Genomic DNA, 22,815 nt, shown 5'->3' with positions numbered 1-22,815 from the left:
ACTTCTATGGATAAATCAGCCGAAGGTGAATTAAAGAGTACGATAAACACAACGCCGGTGCGAAATACTCCTTTGGAACACAAACAACAGTTGCACAAAATCTTTATGCAACAGGGTCCAGGTCCGTTTAAAATTTCAGTTAATAAGGTAAGTCGTCACAAGTCTGATTTCGGAACTGATTCTTATCTTACTTCAAAATCCTAAAAAACGTCTTAAGATTATTCAACAACTTCTAGTTTATTAAATTTGGGCAATAGGCCGTTGAGTTTTTCAGAACTCGAACAACTTCAGGCCTTATTGATTATTTCTGCAGCATTTGACTATTTTAGCTACGTGACTTTTGGCAGCCTCCCGTAATTCTCGTATCCTCCAGAAATATATTAAAGGGTTAAGACAAGAATTACCACCTAAAACTGCGAGCATGGTCATACGATTTCTCTGTTCGAAACGAGCCAAAACCGCAATGCTGTATGGCAAATAACAAGCCACAAATGCTCCTACAATGTAAAGAACTGTGAAGAATTTCCGTCTGTAGTGGGCTGCGTTACTTGCTGGCTGCTGCAGAGATTGAGCTTGTAGCTGGATGCTAATTTGTCCATAATGCCGCCGGAGGACAAGAAAAACTTTAAAATAACACAAACATGTTATGAAGATTCCAATTAGAATAATGAATGCGTGCGCCAAGAGAAAATTGAGAGCCTTCAATTTTTTCACTGCGATTAGAGTGGAAGCTAATGGAACGGTGAACCATATAGACAACAGGACAATCATAGTTCGCCTCACGGTGACTTTTTCGTTGTATCTGAGATGAAATACCACCGCACAGTAGCGCTCAACAGCTATGAACGTCAACGTTGTAAGCGAGAGTATTGTGAACAACCATCCAGAAATATTAATGACCATAAAAGCAATATTTGCCGTGCAGTTGTCGCCGCGGACGGCTGCCACGTATTCGATTACATGGCTTGGATGCGTAATAAGTCCTGTTCCAAAATCCGACATGGCCAGCCCGGCAATAAGCAAGTTTGACGGCGAATGAAGGTTCGTAGATTGGTGTATAGTAAAAATTACAAGCCCGTTGACAAAGACTGAAAAAACGGATATCAAACAATCAAGTATGGCTGAAATAAGTTCAAAAACTCCTGGAGATATTTCGCTATAATACCATTTGTATGGATGGCAGCCATGGACGTCTTGTTTCAAATAAAATGTGATGTTGGACAAATTTAATTCCATATTAGTTTTTGCACTGAACTTGAGCTGATGAAGCAACAAGCAATAATGTGTTGTGTTCTTCTGTTAGGGACAGCTGGTGTTTGAAAATTGTATTCTCAATTAATCAAAAATATATAAATGCAGCTTCAGACGTTATTTCCAATCAATTTACAATATTTCTGTCATATAAAGATGGCACTGTTTATAAAGTGAAGCAATAAAAGAGATCACCGCCAAACAATTTCATTTTGATTCAAATGTCAATGGAAAACAAATCACCGTTTATTGTGTTCCTTTGTCGCTCTTTTTTTCAGTTGAATGTTTTCATTTATTTGCTGAAGTTCCTTTCTCCCATTGTGGTCTGCGCGAGAAATTCCATTTGATTGGTCGATTATCGGTGAATTGTGTACATAATAATAATTTATAACAATGAGATCTTCTGTTTCATCATCTTGTGAACCAAAATAAGACATTAAAATGCAGATGGAAGATTCATTGTCCTACTGCGTGCAGAAGGAAGTTATATTTGTCTCTTGCTGTCGGATTTCTAAAGGTTTATCGGTACAATAATAGATAATTTTTCGACCAATAAGAACGAGCGTTGTACTCCTTCTGGATTGAATAATGTTAGTCAACCACAGGGTACCCGAATATTTTTTGATTGGTTGATCCAACAACTTTTTTACAGGGGCTCCTCTGGATACCACCATTCGCTGAATGCACCACCCTGGCCTAATAAAGTTTGCTTACTTACTTACTTTTCCGGCACCTACAACTTTGTAGTTAGACACTCCTCCCTCCCTTCGCCGTTCCTCCCCACAATTCATTTTGTAGAAGCATAGTGCATCTAGATCTAAAAATTGTAAGATTTCTTAACATAATTTTTAAATATATATATATATATATTTATTTAGAAAATGTCAAAAATATTTAAATTTGAAAATTCGACGCAGATACTGCAAAAAAATGCTCGAAGAAACCTAAAATATCTCATTGAAACCTGATCTTAAACCGAAAAAATCCAAAATTAAGTCGAAGAACAACTTCATTGCCATAGAAACATACAAACACATACAAACGTTTTCCGAAGGAAAATTTAAAAACGTACAGTAGTTGCCAATTGCAACTGCAATCGCTGCGCCTCCTTCGATCGCAACGAAATCAAATAACAGACGACCAGTAACGAGGGTAGGATTGGTCGTGTAAGGTGTTGTGTAAACAGATGGTCTGGTAATCAACCGCAAACACATTTCTTGATTCCTATCGTCATTAAAATGCAAAACTGATGGATTGATTGACGCGCAATTTTGTTGTCTGGATTAAGTATAAGACGTAAGAAGGTCGATTAATATTGTGCTTGGTTTTGTTACATAAAAAAGTGCACGAAAAATGAATACATGTAATTGGCAATTCCGTTTACTAGTAGAAATAAAACAAAAACAGTCAGTGGGTACCAGAGCTAGCTTAAAGGGTCGTATCTATCGTTGACTACTGACTAACTGTCAAAGTCTTAGTATTCTTTACCAGTGTGAATAAGGACCAGATGTTAATTTTTTCCCTAATCTTAATCACACATGAAATACCTTTTAAAAAATGAGCAAACAGAGATAAATGCATGGGATTTACTCCCTCAGTTGACATAATTGAATATATCTTGGTTGCAGATCTCAATTATTGATAGCTTGGTATGGCCAGTTATTTTCGCTGGGTAATATTGGTCTTGAATTGAATATTAACAATTGGTGTATGTCAGTACATTATCGAGTAGTGTTAGCGAGTAGTGTAATTATAAAAAGGATCGACACGATCAAGACAATTGTTGATTATTTATTCCTTTTGCTACATTACATTTTTTTTGTACTAACAATCTTTACAAAGTTGTGCGTGATACTATCTTTGTTTATCAGTCCATGGTTAAATTATCAAAGTTCCTAGAAAGTTAAGCCCGACGCCATTGATAATTATCGAATTTCTTTCCTTTTCTTTTTCTTCTTATTATTTTTTCTATACGTTTTCTCATTTAGCTTTATCCTTCACAAGTTATCAATGCTAGCAAAAACTGACGAGACATTCATTTTGGTCAAGGATATGCAATTTGTATCTGTTAATCGCTAAGCAAAGGCTTTAAAAGGACTATGTCACAGATTTTACCAGATTTTTGAACCGTAAAAATTATATTTGTGTTGCAGGAAACCTAGAAATAATAGTCTATTTTCATTGAAAATTGCTATATTAGAGCATTAAAACTGTTAACGAGCATTTTTGGCTGAGGAAGGCTCGGATGGAAACTGATTGCAATTTAAAAAAGTCTGGCAAACATTTTCAAGTTGTTTTCGCGCGTCTTCGAAATATCGATATTTATATATAGTCGTAGCTTGATTTATATCCGCAAATTGAGGTTTTATATTTCTTTAGAAGTTCAAAGATAATGTTTATTTAGGGTTAAGTTGCCTACCACTAATTTCAGAACAGTTTAGACCAAAAATCTGCGTAATCCCTATAACATAGTCCCTTTAATATAATACATGTATATAACACTGACATTAAACTAAAATGAAAACTCTTATTGACGTTATTTCTGCAGTATATATAATTCATATTACAATTTACCGTGTGAATCAGAAAACCGTGAACACTTGGATATGTATTTTTTTTTTTTCAGAAAACCATCGAATGATAGCTTAAACTGCACAAAATATATACAAATGCCATGGGCCAGAGATGGGAAATTGGTTGTTTTTTTGTGAATAATTTACCGACTATATTCTCTACTTTCTTGTTTCCAAGTATAATAAAAGTGTTCACGGTTTTCGTGCTCCCACTGTTATTTTATGTACAATATCGACTTGACAGTGCTGGCTTTGAAAAAATCGACTGAAGTATAAACTACTTTAGCAGGGTTTTTCATTTATAGTACAACATAAATACAACAAAATAATTTCACTATTTTCTTATCGATAAATTATCTCACCACAGACGGAGTTAATATTGAATATCATCATGTTGATCACTGTGGTATATCCTTGTGGATTCAGTGATAACTGCCTAAAAAGAAAATGTTTTAGCTACTTAATTATGCCCAAAAACATATCAAAAAACGCGGGGGAAAATTTAGTGCTCTCCTAATGATTTAACTCGGGAAACAACATACGATGAAAAACAGACTAGAATCTTCTACAACACTACTTTTTCAACGCATTAGTATTTTATTGCTATAACTGCCTTTTCGACTGAGACTAATCTAATAAGATTAAAGTGGTGATTGCTGTATTGCTCAGGCCCACCTACATAGGCCAAGCTGACAAAAAACCTTATGAATTACTTAAATAACTAAATAACTTTTCAAAAACAAAGTTTTCTTTTTAATCTTTTATGGATATCTATTCCTTTGCAGTACAACCACGTTTATTCCGTTTTTCTGACAAGAGAGAAATTCTTTGGCTTGAAGTGGAATATCTCACGCTTATATTTATGCGATTATTATTTCTTCCACCACAGAAAAACATTCTTTTCAAATTAGAAATAAATCCCCTTCTAAATTGTGAATTAAACGCGTAATAAACAAAAACATTCAAGGCGCAATTTGACTGACCGAAAAACTTTGCAACCATGCGAAATATCTCGGCTTTACACTTGTCTATGCTAACGCTGCCGGTAGTTAAAAGCAGGGCTAGGATTACTAGTGGCGAAAAACATAGGAAGAAAATCACAACGATCGTCACCGCCATTTTAAGGATGTTCCGGTTTTGTCTCTCCCGTTGATCTCGCTGATTCTGAGTGATGGAATTGCGGGCACCGGGTGGAAGCTTTTGGCGAAACAATTTGTAAACAATAAATGCATACAAAATCACAATTGTAATTAACGGCACGCCAAACACTAAACTGATAATTAAAAAGAAATATATAATTTTGCTTTGAAGGGACACAGACCACCTCTGGCAACAATATAGTTTTCCATGGACCAAACACAGCTTGAAGACTTGAAGATACGGAGCATGAAGACCGACCGCCATGAGCCAGGTCAAGGGAATAACATACTTGATCTTGGACTTCATCGCAGTTGCTTTAAATGGGAACATCACCACGTAAAACCTCTCAGCTGTTATGGCAAGAAGGCTCTGAACAGAGACTGCAGTGGAGACGTCTTGGAAGAAATAGGCAAGTTTACATAGGGTCAAACCGGCTGTACCTCCGATCAACCATCGCTCTCTACCGACCAGGACTTCCACGATCATTCTCGGAACTGCAAAGAAGGGAAGAAGGAGGTCCGATGCAGCCATGTTGACGATAAGGTAGTTGGACGCCGTCCACATGCGAGGGTTTTGGTATACGACTAGTATTATCAGAGTATTCCCCACCAAGGAGAGGAGAAGAACGACACAGTATGCAGTTGTTTGGATGGCTTTTGATGTCGTTTCATCGCCAATAGCCGGACAAACAATCTGATCAGTGGTCGAGTTCTCAAGAGAGGAATTCCTTGTAGATGTGTTTGTCAGATCCATTTCTGCAGCAGTGTTTCTTGTCCAGACAAGTTAAGAGGTGTGAAGCGGATAATCTTCGTCTACTTTTTTAGGGAAAAGTAAGTTGCATGAGTTGGTTAATTGAAAGGGGAATTACATCTCGTGCCGTGAAAAAAATACATCAGTTTTCAACGCCCATGCGAGAAGCTTTGTAATGTCCACCACAAGACGCCCACTATAATGCTCTTGACCTGCGCCTAAATACGAAATAAATAAAAACAGTTAGCAGAATTTGCATTCGATTACCCTTCAGTAACAAATAATCCGTAGGATATTAATTAGTTATCGTGAAAAAAGCTTCAAAATCCCTCGCCAAATGAATCAGACAGTCCTTAATGAAATCTAGAAAGAAGTGCGAAATACAACATTCAATCTCAATTGGCCTTTTCTGTTAATAAAACAGGAAACATTCAAATTACCACTGACATATTTATCAAAAAGCCCACATTTGTATTGCTCTTTAGTCCTTTATCTTTAAATATACACCTGCGGCTTACATTTAAGCAATTTCGTTATCATAAAAATACATGTTTATCTTTTTGTATGCTACTGACATATGAATCTTTCAGAACACGTCGCATCATGTTAAACCTGGCACAGTTCAAAAAAAAAAAATGACACAGCAAGAAACACCTAAAGTAGCTTGTTTGAAGTTCTTTTGAATGCCTTATTTTTCTCTTTTGTTTTTGTTTTTACCTTGGGATAAACCTTCAAACATGCCAAAATTTGCCAAAATATGGTCCAAATTACTTTTTCCATTAGGTTTCCCAACTGTACCAGTTTTAATGTTTAAACATCAGTGTACCAGTACAGTTTACCTAGAAACTGATGCCAGTTTCAGTTAAATACACGATGTCTCAAATCGTTCTTTTTATACGAAAAAGCAGAAAAATTAGGTTTATGTTTAAAATGTGCATTTGAATTTTTAGTTGGCCAAACAAGAGTGAAGGTTTCTTTGTTAGTTTAGTTTATGTTGAATGTATCAAGGAAATTGAATTCGTAAACTTAGATAAGCTTCAAAATATTATGGCAACTGTATTCCTGTTTGTGAGACAGAAAATTATTTGCTATATTTAAAATTTGACGAGAGTCAATTAAACCCAAATATTGGGAAAGTAATTTCTCTTTATGGAAATCACAAAAAAATGATTATGAAAAGGGATTTAGCTAAACACTATTTATATCTCAAATAAAATCATTTTACCCAGAGTGAAAGGTTTATTAAATACAGCACAAAATAGCTTGAAAGTAACAGATGACAAGTAGCTTGCTTTGTCGGCTTGTTGAAATACAATTTGCCAAGTTTGAAAGCATCACAGTTAACATAATTTACATTTTCAGGAAAAATGTATTTGCTTAGGTTATCTTGGATTTTTACGTTCACTTGATTTTAATAAAGAATCCCTCTTACCAGAGACATATTCGCTGCGGAAAAGGTTATAGTGAAGCATGATGGCGGGCATGATGGATATCTGAGCTTTATTTACAAGCACTACGCAAGAGAAACGTTAAAGGGGACATAGGGGATTCTTCATTCTGGAAGATACGGTCCAAACGAAATAAATAAACGATTGCTATATTGAAGATACCAAAGAAATCCCGTGAATTAATGAGGAAACAGGACTTTTTTAGAGTAAGGATGATCGAGTTATCTATATTCAAACCAGAGATTGTACCTTACGGTATTGTTGTTTTGTATTGTAATTTTATTTACAAAACATTCACGAGGGTATGTGTACAAGTTTCTTTTAAAATCCCATGGAGCTGTGCAAGTTTTCGCTCGTATTAAGGGGACCGGCCACGGATTTTAGCCAAACTTAGGCACACGAAATGACCATTAAATTCGTTTAAATGTATAAAATAACCTCTTAAAACAGTGAAGGAATATTTAATTAACACACCAAATGCAAAAACTGTACGGATAGACAAAGTGTCGAAGACTGAAACGGATTGCGATATGGGTTTTTCTGAAGTATGGTCCGGCGAAACACTTTTCAAAATTAATCTTGCCTGCTTGTAACTTTAAAGTATAACGCCCGGGAGACACATTTGGCTGCAATGAAGCTTGGTTTTGTCATTTAGAATCATAAAATTAATTTCTTTACAAATATTTAGTTTCATAGCGAATATTTGGCAAAATTTAATAACATAAAATTAACTTAGCCGTGACACAGTCCCTTTAATTGATTGTTTGTCCAAAGGCAATACCGTTAGCAGCTCTAAATATTATTTTTTCGCAGGCGCTTTTAATAAAGGTGACAACTACATAAACATCGACTCGATGTAAAAGAAAATCATCAGGACTTATCAACTCGTTCGATATGCTAACTGAAAACAAGATCATCAAATGAGTAAAATAATTTAAATTTAAAGCAAAACATTATTCCCTTTGCCACAAGTCTTGTTCTCTTTTTTTCATTACATTAATTATTTACAATAAAAATTCAGTTTTTATCTACGTTATTAAAAGGACAGTTGTATATTCGCAAATAAATACCAACGTTAAAATGAATCGAATTTACAACAAGTATAGTATGATAAAAATACTCCAAAAAAGTAATAATATAAATAAGCTCAGCCAGCAAGCTGTTTTTTAGTAGTAATAATAAGATTTCTCCCCACGGGGACTTTTAACAGCTCAAGCTCTTTGTGAATCTAACACCGTTGTCTTTTGGTTTTCTATGTGACGAAATAGGTGGACATCGAATTTTTCTATGGTTTTTATAACGCCTGAATGAAAGGCTAGGAATTGTGACAGAAATACTTTTCTAAAAAAGCCAGTTCTGATTTTGCATGCTCTACTCCCTCAAGTTCATAATCCTTTCCATATTTTTATATTAATTGTGTACACGAATGCACAAATAATGAGTTTACATAGAGGAAGATGGAGGTTATCTTCAAACAAAAGAGGAGGAGGGAAAAAGAGGTACGATAATTAAAAGTGGTAGCATGTTTTCGTCAAATTAAACTAACCTCACTCGCATTTATTCCGTTAAGTACTTGCTTGAAAGAGAGGGACCGCCTTTCACTGAGGTCAAAGAAAGAAAACTACAAAACAATAAATTAAAACATAAGATAGTTATTAAGAGGATTCCGCTGAAATTATGAGTAATAAGTGCAAAAAATTAATTACCAAAAATCTTCTCATAGCACGGTAACATCTCACTGTAATTCATTTCTCTTAGTGACCCCGCGATTAAATTCTAAAGCATTCTCGAGAAAGCTAATGTCAAACCTTCCTAAAAATGCTTAAAGAGCGAGTTATTTTAAACTGACGTCAAAAGTCCGCTTTAAAAATATGGACATTTTCAAATTCATTTTCACTCGCGGGGTCAGCTTGAGAGCTCAAGTTTCGTTAAGTGTTTCTTAACTGTATTAAAGGAGCTATGTCACGGACAACACATCTTGAAAATATTGGCAAATGTTTTAAAAGTTCAGCGGAAATCTTCTTAGAAACTGTTCTATTTATCATATCTGTAGTTTTTAAAGACACTTTAAGAGATTTTAATGATTTTTTTTTGAAAATTCAGATTTTCTCTATTATTATAATAGTATAGAAACGCATCCTCAGATAATTAATATTAGAGTACTATTTCTTGATTGATCTTGTTATTTTTGTTTCTTATTTTATTTATTTATTTATTCTTATTTATTTATTTATTTACAAAAAACAAATAAATAAATGTTTTTTTTAAAAGGTTTACAATAGATTACTGTTTACTAACATAAGCTTAAGTAAAGCCTTCTTGGTCAATACATGATAATGCATCATATTTCGTATTATTCTTATTCTGCAAATTTGTTTTTGTTTTGTTATTCTGTTTCTTTGTTTATTTTTGGCATATTATAAGTATATCAACATTAATCTTTGTCATAATTACAGTTTGCGACTGCTGGATTGGCGTGTTTTTTTTTAACAAAAACTTTGTCTTCTTTCAGTGTAATAAAATTTAATATTGATAAGGTAGGAAAAAATTGCGATATTCACACGAAAGTTTGATTATTTTTTGGTATGGTCACCATGTTGTATGTACTAACATGCTAAAAATTGTTAGTAAGGCGGACTCATAATAAGTTATCTACCTTGATATAACTACTGATCATTTTTTCCCAGTAACTTAATTCTAAAGAGATGAGCTTACAATGTGTAAATAAAAATTATCTTTGTACCTTAGATAAATTCTCTCATTTTTAGAAAGTTCTGTTTTGTTGTTTTTCGCATAAGCAAATTTATTTTCGTTGTAATTAATCAAGAGAGGATATAATAATATTCCTGTATTGCTTGGTTTTCTTTTCAATGTTGATTTGTACAACTGGACTTGCAAGTGAGCGCTGATTTCAGGTTTCCTGCTAACACGAACAAGGAGTTTTCCATCTTGTGCCAGACGAGATTCTTCCTCGTTATCGTATTGATCTCCATCCATCGGGATGTTCTACGTAATCAAAATCACACAAATTATTAGGAACATATAAAAATGTCTAAACTGGAAAGATTGGCGTGCAAAGATTGCATATTTAACACAAAAGCGCCACGACAGTATATATAAGAAACAGCATAAGCTTAAGGTGTCGTGCAAATGACGTCGTTCCTCCCTCGTTTTTCAAAAAATTAAGGTCGCGCAAGTAATTGCACGTTATTGTTCTTAGCTTTGTTTCCCGTGCGCTCGTACAAAGCGAATTATCATAATTAGATTCACAGCTTTGAATTATGCACACTGTTTTGTAAACATTGACTCGAAAGGTCTTCGGAAGCCTCAAAACCTGCAATTTTGTGTCCAACAGTAAACAAAGTTTGTATAGTACTAGAAAACGTTGCTGGATGACAGAGCGTGCTATCGAGCAATCTGCTCCACGTAATCTTCTCTATATATTTTTTTAACTCATAAATTATCATCTTATTGAAGATTTTGTCACTCATTACCACTATAATTGATATTTCTAGAAATAAAGGAAGTATCGCCACAAAGCACACCAAATTTCAAATGATTAACTCGTTTTCTGCGGTTGGTAAAGTTAAAAAACGTTCCACTTCCCAATTGTAAACTAAGTACGCGGCCATAATTTGATTTTGTACTAATTTAAATCTTCCCTTTTCGTTTTCAGAAACACACAATGTATTTGTAGTTCCACAACATGAATAGGAGGAAGGGGGCTGGGGGGAAGGACATTTGCAGGAGTCCTCGTGGTCATGCCAGAAAGAGACTTCTAAATGCATGTTCAGAAATAATTTAAGAGACTATAATTTTGAGTGATTCTCTGTATGTACTTCCAATAAAATTTGTCACGTGCTGTTTTTAACTTTTGAAGAGGAATGCCCACTGGCCGTATTACTTGATGCTCCAATTTTTCAGTCTTTTTTTAAACATTTTAAATTAATCATTCATTGGTTCGTTGAAGGTCAGCTATTCAAACTGATTTCCTTTGCTCTTTTGTTATGTTACAGGAGGGATTCGGTTGTCATGGAAACGTCACGTCATCAATAAGTTCCTAATCCAAGACAAGACCGTTTTATGTTGTTTTTAATCTTTATTTAACAAATATTTTACACAGCTAACATTAATTCATCCATATTTACATATACACCGTTTAGGTGAAGTTGTGCTCTACTTTTCTTAGGTTTTGCACAAAACGTGCATGCTGTATCTAATTACATATCTACACATCTGCCAAAATAAGATGCAAATAGTTTCCTCATAGTTAGTTTTCAATAGTTAATTCAGTATATATAATTTAATAGTTATTTTGCCAAAGGCAAAATGAAATAAAGCAAGATAAGCCAGTGTAACTGCATCATTTTGCATCCTAAAAAGTGATATATCGTTAAATGATTTTTTTCCGCAGGTCAATAATCTATTCATTTGCGCACATAACATGACAAATGATATCCTTTAATGCGAAGTTAAAACATTTTTCTACTTTCCTTTTTTAAACATTGCTGAAAATAACTTATAAATGTTGTTGTTACCTTTATCAGGGACCACATAAGTTTATTTTAGACGTTTCCATGACAACCAGTATGCTAACGAGAGCAGAAAATAGTGTGATTTTATAGGTAATCGAGAACTAAGGATTTCTAATAACTTCAACAGATGTAAATCGGCGTCAGTTACACTTGTTTATCTTCAAATAAGTCATATAAAATCACAGGAAAGCATTGCTTCAAATCTTGCCTTATAATGTTCAGACAAGTTCTTTAATGTTCGCATATTTCTCTATTTATGTCAGTACACTTGTCTGAAGTGATCACAACAGTGAAACTATTTTTTAAGCCAGCCTTTTCTTCTGTTCAAGTTATCTTTACCACGTTTGGCATGTTTAATTGGACAGTAAGCGAGTCGAAGCAATTTGAAACCTAAAAAAAGGCTTTCATGGATAAAAGTCCCGTGAGTTTATATAACTATGGTCGTTCTCCAGCTTCACACCACCAACTCAGGCAAACGTACTAGTTTTATCCTCTTTTGAGATGCGATTTATTTATTTGAAATTTTTATTTAACTGACAAACGGAAGCTCGATTTTATTTGGTTTATTTAGTTTCGGATCGGAAAGGCTACTCGGGAATAGAAAGTTATCTCAAATTAGTTGCGCGATGTACAATTTAATATTTTCTGTTGTTTATCCTCTTTTTTTACAAAAGTTATCGTATATTAAGCCTGAATGGAAGAAAACTACCTGATACCAACCGTGGAAAACGTACTGTACGAAGGTAGTTGACAAAGATAATTAATATAAATTTTATCGTCAAGAACTGATTTATCTTTTAATCATTTTCCAACAAAAAGGAAATACAATCAGTTGGAGTGTTCGAATTCTCTAGTGTTTAAAATGAATAAAAATATATACGTTTTTAAATAATACACAATTCCTCAAGGAAAGCAATCATAGCATGATATACAGAATAGATTGCTAACCTAGCTAGCTATTTAATATTAGCGGTTTAGTATATTGTTAGCCTTTTTAATTAATGGTATCTGCCCGAGCCTACTGTGAATACCAGAGATATTGACTCTTATCTCGAAATAAATAAGCGGCACTTAAAGAAGTCTAAGTATTCGTTATGTCTTGTGTCTTATAGGTGTTCTTAGTAGCTCATAATTGGTAGATTTTTTACCCAAAATTTTTCGCGCGATAAACGCCACGGTGGCTGTTCCAAGAGGGTCTGAATGGGGTTAACCGACTAGCGACAAAGGGCGAAAAATATCACCGACTACCGACAAAACGAGGAAAAAATTACCGATTAGCGACAAATTAATTCTAACCGATAACCGACATAGTCCGACGTTATACGGACGACATGTGACGGTAAAAGATAATGATAGTTGTCTTTATGTGTGTTCGAGACGATTTGTAGATTTCTTCAAAAGATGATATTGTGACAAAGAAGTGCAGCTGAAGTATGTAACTAAATTTCACAGAAATTGTTTTTTGATATCGGATGTTGTTTTTCATTGAAGCCCACCAAGTTTAAGTTTGATTTATTTTAAGTGTAAAATCATTGAAGATCCATTAAACGCTGCAGAATGATACGTATGGCAACGAAATTTTGGCAAAAAAAAGAAACCCACGGTAAAGGCACGAAAGCCGCTAATTAATAAGCGTAATAAGTGCTTGTGGACTTCTTGGAGAACAAACTTCCGAAAATAGCAAAATTACGTAACCCAAGGGCTAGAGTAGGTGTTTCACTCTTTGTCTGATTTACCTCTCTTAAAAACTTCGATGCCCTGTAATCGACAGGAAACAAATTCACATCTAGAATAAAAGCTTTGGTAATATTATCGGTACTAGACGAACACATTCTTAAAAAAAAAAACAGAGTTAACGAGGTTTAAGTGTTTTATTACAAATTTTACATCTCGTCTAGAGTTTAAAGTCTTAAAACTGCGTAAATTAACTAACAAATATTAATAATTAACTGGCACTTTTAATTATTAACTGAGATTTACCGACAACCGACAAAGGTCGAAAATTTTAACCGACAACCGACAAAGTAAGGAATTTTTAACCGACTACCGACATGTGGAACCCCCCATTCAGACCCTCTTCCAACAATGGCTGCCGCCACTCCACAGCCGATCGCCACAGCCAGGGCCGAGATGGACTCAGCTGATTTGGAGGGTATTTGATGAATCTAGTGTAAATAGGACATAATTTATAGTTAATTTACCTCTACTTTAGAAGAGAAAGTCTACCAATTATAACTTTAACGAAAATTGAGTAACAGCGGGGGCAGCTGTAGTGTCAACTAATTCTAGAAAGGTCGCGTGGCGTGTGGTTTGTTTTATTGACAGTCATGTTGAATGTGTTTTAAAACAAATATTTTCTAATCACTAAAATTAAAAAACCCGAATACTTGTAATTTATATTGCAAGCTCAGTGTCTAGTTTTTTTTATTTATTTTGCAGTGCACTAATATTGAATGTTAAAATGTTGTCCTTAAAGCCGCTTTGGTTCGTACATTTGTGTGTCTATTTTAGAATGGTATTTAGAGGTCAAATAAAGCTTCCACCACGACAGACGAGCATTTAACATGAAAGCTCCCCACCCCGAGAAGGCAGTTGTAAAAGATTCAGTAGGTTTTATAGAAGAATAACACCATTTGCAAAGAGGTCCTGCTTTGTGACAGAGTTAATCAAATTTTTTGTGGCAGAGTTAATCAAATTTAGTAAGATTTAATGTCTTTACTTCACATTTGATGAGTAAATTTTATTTTTTGGGAATAAAAGAAAGGATGTGTCAAGTTTTTGTATTGGCGGAAAGAAAAGAAAGGGATATTTGAATGTTCTCCATTACCTTGATATCCATCTCTGCCTCTTGGTCCATTTTTGTGAATAACACTTCCCCTCCTGAAGGTGAATAAATTTTCCGATCTAAGAATGATAACGAAAATGTATCACACTACCATGTTACTGTTGTGTTCATTTCATTTATGACTTAACTAATGAACAAAGCACATCTGTCAAAGCCTTATTTAGTAAATAGAAAATAGCCGACTAAACAAGAACTTGCTTATAACACTAACGCTTATGACCTTACTTATATCAATGTAATGGATTGCTTACGACCTCTCTATTCATTTCATGACAGAATTTTTGAGAAAGTCGGCTTTAAAAAGTAGATAACATAATTTTAGGCCGTTATGTATTCAGCAAATATTCAACACTGGTGCAAAAATACCAAAAAAGACAAACAATCAAAATACCAAGATATTGATAAAAAATGTCAGAAAGCCAGTATAAGATTCAATTCGCTCTTCCTATCCTTTACAATGTTTAAGAGGACTAATTTTCTTTTAATTCGACAAAGCGCTAGTTTTTGTAAGTGCAGTAGAAGCGGAAATAGTGGCTAAATCTACTTTTGTCTGAAGTTGGTTCCAGGTTCGTGCAATTTAGGACCATTCATAGTGCATTATGTGTTTCCTCACCTCCATTTGTTTTGTTACAAAACTGTCCTTCCCATCCTATCTCACAGTAGCATTTTGTTGAATTAGTGGAATTGTCGATGCATCTTCCATTTTCACATTGCGGGTTACAGGTTACTGGAAGGGAAAATTAGAATATATTACCAAAGTGCACTCGAAGTACCATAGAGGTAATGCATGAGAACGTATATGTACTAGCTTCGTTTCGAAACCAATATTTTCAACAATGTTTTTTACGCCGATTATGAAGGTCGATTCTCCGGAAGGGTCACCTTGCATGGACAAATTGCAGTGAAAAAAACATGCACCATTCAAACAAGAGGAAATCGCATCCTTGCAAAATTTGTCCCCTCGGCAAGTCCCCGATGGATTTTCTGTTGTGCCTGCCATTTCCCCTCGTGTTATAGCACATTTTTTGTACGCTGCAACATTTGCGGATACATGACCTCTCGTCTGTAACGACTTTCAGGCACAATGAAATGTCACTCCACCAAGCGAATTCAAATCAAAGCAAGATAGCACTGTCTTCTTCTCCGCAGCTGGGATCAAAACAGCTTCCTAAAAGAATAATATTCTACAGCTTTGTCGATTATTGGTCCACTTCGAGACTTTTTCTAGCCCTTTGGGCATACGAGAACATTTCCTTGGAAACCATTGTCTACTTACACGTGCTATTGCAGAGGTGGCCAAAGTATCCTGGCTCACAAACACATGTGTCGTTGAACGAGCATTCTCCAAACACTCCACAGCCAGACAATCCACAGAAACCTGGAATATCGTTTAAAAGTAAAATGTAATTTGTGATAGTCTTAGATTAGCATAAATTACTGTTTTGCCAGCACGAACTAGAGGGTTGGGCGCGGGTTTGCGGTGTGCAATGTATAGTGGGATTTGAGTTTGTAATAGCTGGCCGTTAGGAAGGTGAGACAATCTACGGTCAGCCTTCGCCACGTTTTGGTCAATGTTTGGTTTTATTTTTATTTCCTTTGTCATCCGTGGATGCAGGCTTACGCTTCGTTTTGTGTAAAAAAAAAAATAGTTCTCCTATTATAATTGTATCACTGTAAGATCATATATTTCGAAAAGTATTTGTTTACAGTATGTTAGATAGAATACCCTAAAACCCCAAGGGTTGCGCCACTGCCTTGGTCGGGGGCACACGTTCCCCGTTTTCTCCACTTGCTGGTTTTTAGGGGTTTTCGTGTCCGGCTCTTGTGCATTAAGTTTTCTAGCGTTATTCATAGTTTGTAATTTCTTGTATTATCCGTTGAGGTTGAATAAACGGGACGGTGGCTCGGCTGGCCAACGCACCCAATTTATAACTGAGATGTGTGTCCCGATGTGTAGTGGAGGCAAAACATACAATTTTTAACTCAATACATTTGGTTGTGGTTTTATTCAACCCAATGTCTTATTCTTTTTCCTTGACTGGAAACAGGAGATTTCATGCATGTATAGAGTTTGGCATTTCAATACTGACCAAGCCTACATCGACATAATTAAGGAAAATATTGTATAGCTTAAGTGAAAGCGAAGATTATGTACAAATACAATTTCTTTGTTCAAAATAGTGGGTACTTTAATAAGTCCACTTTAATATATAGAAGGGAGGGGACAAAGCTCTAGCTTTCAAAACACCACACCTCCCTCCTCAACCTACCTGCAGTTGCAGTATCGTTGCAGTGCGGTCCTTCAAATCCTCTATCACACGCACACTTGTTTTTAGCTGTACAAACTCCCGACACACATGGGGAACTGCACGTGCCTATACAGTAAGACAGCAAAGAAAAAATCATTCCATTAATAGGGCGGATGTAAGGCCAGCTAGCACGGAGGATACTGAAGTGGGGGTATGAAAAATCAATTTTCCAGACCAAATATTGCCCAAGTCCCATTCCCCAGCCTATTGTCTTTCCGATATTACAAATTACAGTCCCAGTACTATTGTTTATCCCAGTCCCAGTGACCCAAATCTCATTTTCCCAGTGAAAATTTGCCCAAATCCAATTCCCACTTTACCCATTCAGTCCCCTCAGCATGTGATTGATCCCCGAGATAATTTGCGAAGTTAATGAGAAACCGTTTTAGCAGCCTTACTTTTATCCTTCATTCTTTTGCCGTTTCTCTTGTTCATATAAACAACCGTCGGAGAGAACGTTTCATCTTCCACAGGAAAAGTCTGACAAAGCTCGTCTCCATAACACTCGATCGAATGACACTTGCCATCTACCAGGAAAGCGACTTCGCATGTTTTTTCCCCGCAACATTTTTCGATGCAGTCCTCTACACTTTCCACCATTCCAAGGTCTTTAATTTGCCCAGCTGTCTTGCCTCCCCTTAGAGTGTGATTGGTCATAATTCGACTTGGTGTGCATTGATCTGAATTTTTCTGAGCTGTAAGAAAATAATAAAGTTAGCTTTCATTATATGCAGATGTTTTCAACAATCGGGAAAAAATTCCTCTTTACTTGGTGCGAGTAATAGTGTTTTAAGGTCGGGACACACTAGGCGACACGTCGCTGCAACACGTCGCCTCGTGTGACATGCGACAAACTGTGTCGCTGCGACAGAATTCAAACTGGTTTGAATTTGTGCGACACATCGCAGCGACAAAATAAGCGATAGCAGCGTTGTCGCATCGTGTGTACACGTCTGCGACAAATCGCTGTGACAAGTCGCTGCGACAAAATATGAATTAACCATGAATTCTTTGTTTGTACACCAAACAAACACCTTGTCGCAGCGACTTGTTTGTAAGCCGTAAACACGGAGCGACTCGTCGCAGCGACCTGTCGCTGCGACTTGTCGCATAGTGTGTCCTGACCTTTACGAAAATGTTTTCCGTATTGCTTTACTTTATATTATTAGAGGTCTTCTTAGTAGAGTATCTATGTTTTCCATTTTTAGTGAAAAAGATCCTACTGAACAAATATCTAGCCCAAAGTATGAAAAATGTACAGAGTGTTTAAGTCAATCAGTCCCCAAAGATGCCATCATTTTTTTTTAAATAAAAATACATCTTACCTTCTTTTACTTTGTACACTAAATAACGTATTCCTGAATTACCGATATACAATTTACTAGTAGTGACTCAACATCTTGGGTGTATCAGTTAAGTGAAAACTTTTTTCAACGTAGAACTTTAGATTGCAATGAAGTATATATATAAAAATTTAACTTACTGTATTTTGCCATCCCTTGTGTTTTCTTAAACTGCTCCAAGTCATCTCCTTTCCCTCCGCCACGAACTACGTGAGAAATCCTCACACTCTTATTGGCTGCAGTGGAAGGCACAGCTGGAATACTTTCGCAAAGTTTCTCACTAAAACAGCTTACTGAATAACACACGTGACCTGGCATAAAAGCCACGTCACACTTTTGATCCTGACAACAAGCATCCACGCATGTCTGCATGTCTCTCAGGTAACCGAGCTTGGTGAAATTCCCGGATTTGATTCCGCCGCGCAACGTGACGTCATGTTTTATGTCCAAATGAGTGCATGTGGGTAACTTGACGGTGTCCAGGACTTGAGCGTTTTCCCCTTTCTGGTCCATGAGAAACATTTGGAATACTGAAATGTTTGGAATAAAACTACGGTTAAGATCGTCTTTTTACTGACATTTGGAGAGAACAAAATATATACAAGAACGAAATTTAGGAGGTGTGCAATTAACTTGGACGACGCGGTTACGTTCTCGAGCTAACTACCTGCTAGGTAAAACTCATGACTTAACATTTTAAGTATTTAGTAGAATCACTTAAATACAAAAACCAAAGGGCAGAGAAGAGAGCCCGTATTATTGTGGTGCCCGTATTACGTTGGTAGAGATTGTAAGAATTTTTAGTCTTTTTTGGACCAAGTAAACCGTCCGTAATGGGGGTGTATTCGTATTAAGTTCGACTGTACAGTCAAACCTCTTTAATAAGGACACCAAAAGGGATAGGGAAGAGTGCCCGTTTTGTGGAGGTGTCCGTATTATAGAGGTAGAATTAATATGAATTTTGGTCTCTTTTGGACCAAGTAGACTGTCCGCAATAGGGAGGTGTCCGTATTATAGAAGTGTCAGTAAGTAGAGGTTCGACTGTCTGTTGATACCGTAAAGAGAAATTAGACGATTAGATGTTGATGACTCTCGCATTTAATAGCATTTCTTAGCAAAGACGTTATAAATATGCACACCTTGAGCTCTGGTCGTTGATTTGAGTGACATCAGACACAACAGAAACTGAATGAAACGCATCATCTTGAATCCACGAATCTCACGGATCCTAACTTTGTCCTTTAGCTTTTAATCTTCTGAAATACCTGACACGCAAGGATACCAGAAATAAATATAAAACTGAAATAAGTCAAACTAATGCAAGCTAGGACACCTGCTGAGGTCAAAAGGTTTGCTGAGGAGAAATTGAATGCAGCGCTTATATTTGCGTATCTTTTCTATGTAATTACGGTTTTTAAGTCTTTTCACTTCAATGTTTTCATTTTCTATCTCCACAGAAAAAAGGCAAGTTCGACAGCCAACACAAAAAACCGACTGCCATTATTGGACTAGGCTATGTTGCTATGTTGGGACTGCAGTCAAACTTAAGTAACTGGGTGGATAGATGGAAAGGTGCCCGTGATCGACTAAGCGAGAATGCGAGATTGTAAAATCACTGACCAGAGGTAGAGAGGAACCTTTTAACAACGATTTAATGTTCTGCCTCGTAATTTTTTTATCTTAATATAATTTCGACCCCTCAGTATCAGTATGAATGGATGAGATCGAATGTGTCATTATATGTAGCACGTTGTTTCCCTGCAATTGGTGCTATTGGAAATATTGGTCAAGATCAGGTTCAGCCCGTTATTGGAGTAACTGATTACACATGCAAAGCGCGCTTTCAAAATTAGATTCTTTATCAGCATGTTAATCGTATTAAATTCAATAGAACAAATTGGAAAATGCATAGTTAAGAAAATGGATGAACAGTTAAGCACTGAATTGTTTCCATTTCTATTAATGTCAAGTTGCGGTTTGCAAAGCTGCTTTGAAACGCGACTTACATACATACACTTGTACTGCACAGCTCTAGTAATGATATCGTTATATTGTCATCGTTAACATGTATGTCACTAGATTAAACTTGACCAAACAAAACTCCCCTGATTGGTTAATAAAACAAAGTTATGTCAAAACTCATAAAGCCTTTACGATCAGAATAACGCGTGCTTAGTTCTTATACAAAAGGTTTTAAGTAGGGACATTAATTCATCCGGTAAATCTCCAGATTTTTACGCTTATACTCGTGGTATTGATAAGTGAAGGATGACTTTAGATGATTACTTAAACGAACGATCGATTATATAACAATAACATGCAATTGCTGTGGATAATCTTGTCTCAAAGTCGTCAACCATTCGCGTCTGACTATGTGACAATGCTAAATGGCAGGGGTTAACACAGCGCAGATAATCGAAACTCTAGCGGTCCGCGACGCAAAATCTATCCGGGGTATTTTGTGTTTCACGGCGGCGTTAAGTTTCGCAATCATTACCGTGCCTTTGCTAAAAAAACAAGAAACCCGTCATTAAAGTCCATTTAAGATAACAACGGCAGAAGGAAATATGACGTTTCAACCTAAGGCCATATGTTTGCCTCGCGCTCATTATAAACTTAAGTGCCTTAACAAAGTTTGGTTTAGATTTATTGTGCTGGTATAAGATAGACAAGTCCACACGAGGCAAAACAAACCAGCAATCGGAAAGATTAAGATCAGACATCGTTTAAAACATCAAAGCAATCGTCCAACACAAGTCACAAAAGGAAACAATGACTCACCTAAAATTAAGGCAGGAGGTCCGTGTCCTTCATCGTTGCGGAATTTGCAGTTGAGAAGCGATGAAAGTTAAAACCTTAATTCTTAGAATCAATATTACGTCAACCCTTTGCTTGAAATCGAGAAGGAAGGCTATTTAAGATTCATGAATTTTTCATTATAATCAGCTGATTTTTGTGGCTAAATTTAGAAGCTTCTAGTTGAGTCCAGAACCTCGATTCCGAGCAACATCAAAAAGTCGCGACAAAGGCGGGAAAATTGGATTGAGCGTTCCGTCAAAACTTTGATTATTCAGTTTGAGTTGTCGAATCAAGCCCGCCAGTTTAACGAAGCAGATACTTAATCAACTGTGTACCAGTAGTAGCAAAAAATCTGACAGACAAACAGGTTGGCATAGTGTTTTCCACTTAAATTGCACGCTTAGTTGGCACGAAACATAAACAAACGAACAACGAAAAGGCCTTGTAACTCGTTACATTTGATGATCTATTAACTACACTCAAAACAACCGATTGTATTCTAAAGAATTCCTCGCACACGGTATCCTATTCCGGCTTCAACGCTTTCTTCTGAAGTTTATAAGAGTTAAAAGTGCGTGGCTGTGATTGTGGGCGGTGTTACTCGGCTAACTATGGGAAGTGCCCAGTCATAGCTTTGCAGGTGATCTACTGACCAAAAGAAAGCCGTGTTCACATCCGTGTCCAAATCCTAAGATAGAATATTTCACGCTCTGTTTCACACAACGTGTGGCTTTGGGCTGCAGGAGGTTATCTCAGGGGGCAATACGCTATGATTTGTTCAAAAAGAATTCAAAACTCAGAAAAGAAAAGAAGTTATTGAACCATGCAAGGCAAATTAAATTGACCAAAAGTTTAATTAACGATTTGCAAAAGCAAATTAAAAACTCGCTGTGAAGTTATGCTTGAAGGCTTTCCGTTTGATTTTTTTTTATGAAATTTATTTGACACTTTGCAATTTTATTTCTGAGGTGTGGCTATTTAAGGTTTTTTGGCACCAAAAGCAGTAAATGACTCCTTACTGATTGCATAGAAAAGGGTGTGACCGTCTGCGCAAAAAAAGGAACTAAAAAGAATGACAATGATGGTTTTCAAAAAACTAAAATTAGACTAGCTCATTAACTAAAAACGCAGGCTACTCATTGTGAGGAGATCACAAATTTCAGGTGTTCAATTAATGGTCCCCTTTTATTTTAGAAAAAGAAATTTATGGACAAAACTGATATTTCTCAAGAAAACTTAACTCCAAACTAAGAAGCCTGCTTGGGGCATAAAAATCTAACTCATGGTAAACGAATCGCTTGAATTTGAAGCTCCATTGAGCCAGCGCTGCCAACGCGTGTTGGTCAGTGGCGTTGCTAAGTAACATTAGGGCTGTCCCAAAGATGCTTAAAATTTCTTAAAAAGTTGCTTGAAAGTTGCTCCAAAATTCAAAAAGTTGCTCTAAAAAATTCAAAACATTGCTTTTGATTAAGAAGTTCTCCAAATATATGGTAATTTCCCTTTGAAGGTAAGATTTCTTAGCATTAACATGCAACAGAAAAATCTAAATAACACTTGAAAAGAAAAAAGAAATTGTTGAATTACAAGGATTTCTTTCACTAAGAACAATCGTAAAGATACCTTTGACGCCATGTTTGCTGAGGAGATTTTAATGCCAAATGATCCGAAAGTTGAAGCATTTTCCAGCATCTCCTGAACTTCCTCGAAAACCTTCGGTAAATTTCGTTAATTTTCGGAAAAGTTCGAAAAATACTTGGAAACGTTCGTACGGCCTTCGAACAACACTCGGACAATCTTCCGATCTCTTTGGTCTAGAAATTGT

The 22,815-nt window shown here is 36.0% G+C and overlaps 2 protein-coding genes across 4 annotated transcripts; both read right to left on the bottom strand.

Moving 5' to 3' along the window:
* Positions 1 to 4,021: 4,021 nt before the first annotated feature.
* On the bottom strand, positions 4,022 to 6,061 carry LOC144642004 (QRFP-like peptide receptor). Its single transcript, XM_078501010.1, has one exon. It carries the CDS (start codon positions 5,715 to 5,717, stop codon positions 4,596 to 4,598), a length of 1,122 nt encoding a protein of 373 aa, XP_078357136.1. The 5' UTR covers positions 5,718 to 6,061; the 3' UTR covers positions 4,022 to 4,595.
* Positions 6,062 to 10,022: 3,961 nt separating this feature from the next.
* LOC144644233 (uncharacterized) lies at positions 10,023 to 21,319 on the bottom strand. 3 transcript variants are annotated; one of them, XM_078503678.1, is made up of 11 exons: positions 20,976 to 21,319; positions 19,334 to 19,459; positions 18,335 to 18,724; positions 17,250 to 17,546; positions 16,813 to 16,917; positions 15,819 to 15,920; positions 15,156 to 15,269; positions 14,525 to 14,601; positions 13,781 to 13,862; positions 12,846 to 12,887; positions 10,023 to 10,168 (listed from the first exon to the last, which is right to left on the bottom strand). In XM_078503678.1, exons 2-11 carry the CDS (start codon positions 19,395 to 19,397, stop codon positions 10,137 to 10,139), a joined length of 1,305 nt encoding a protein of 434 aa, XP_078359804.1. In that variant the 5' UTR covers positions 19,398 to 19,459; positions 20,976 to 21,319; the 3' UTR covers positions 10,023 to 10,136. The 3 variants fall into 3 exon arrangements, with proteins under 3 accessions (XP_078359804.1, XP_078359803.1, XP_078359805.1); XM_078503677.1 differs by lacking the exon at positions 10,023 to 10,168 and having other exon boundaries at positions 11,242 to 12,887; XM_078503679.1 differs by lacking the exon at positions 10,023 to 10,168 and having other exon boundaries at positions 11,242 to 12,887; positions 14,525 to 14,577.
* Positions 21,320 to 22,815: the final 1,496 nt, after the last annotated feature.

This window comes from Oculina patagonica, chromosome 2 (assembly GCF_052425735.1).
Source record: "Oculina patagonica isolate OP01 chromosome 2, crgOcupat, whole genome shotgun sequence".
Classification (NCBI taxonomy): Eukaryota; Metazoa; Cnidaria; class Anthozoa; order Scleractinia; family Oculinidae; genus Oculina; species Oculina patagonica.
Note: the sequence above shows the minus strand (reverse complement) of the source record. Positions and strands in the feature narration are given on the sequence as shown.

Bases quoted from the DNA above. Each gene is read 5' to 3' on its own strand.
- LOC144642004 (XM_078501010.1), bottom strand. From the start codon at position 5,717: ATGGATCTGACAAACACATCTACAAGGAATTCCTCTCTTGAGAACTCG.
- LOC144644233 (XM_078503677.1), bottom strand. From the start codon at position 19,397: ATGATGCGTTTCATTCAGTTTCTGTTGTGTCTGATGTCACTCAAATCA. The intron at 17,547-18,334 runs GTAAGTTAAATT...ATTTTCTTACAG, and splicing joins ACAAGGGATGGCAAAATACA to CTCAGAAAAATTCAGATCAA. The intron at 13,863-14,524 runs GTAATGGAGAAC...TATTTACACTAG, and splicing joins AGGCAGAGATGGATATCAAG to ATTCATCAAATACCCTCCAA.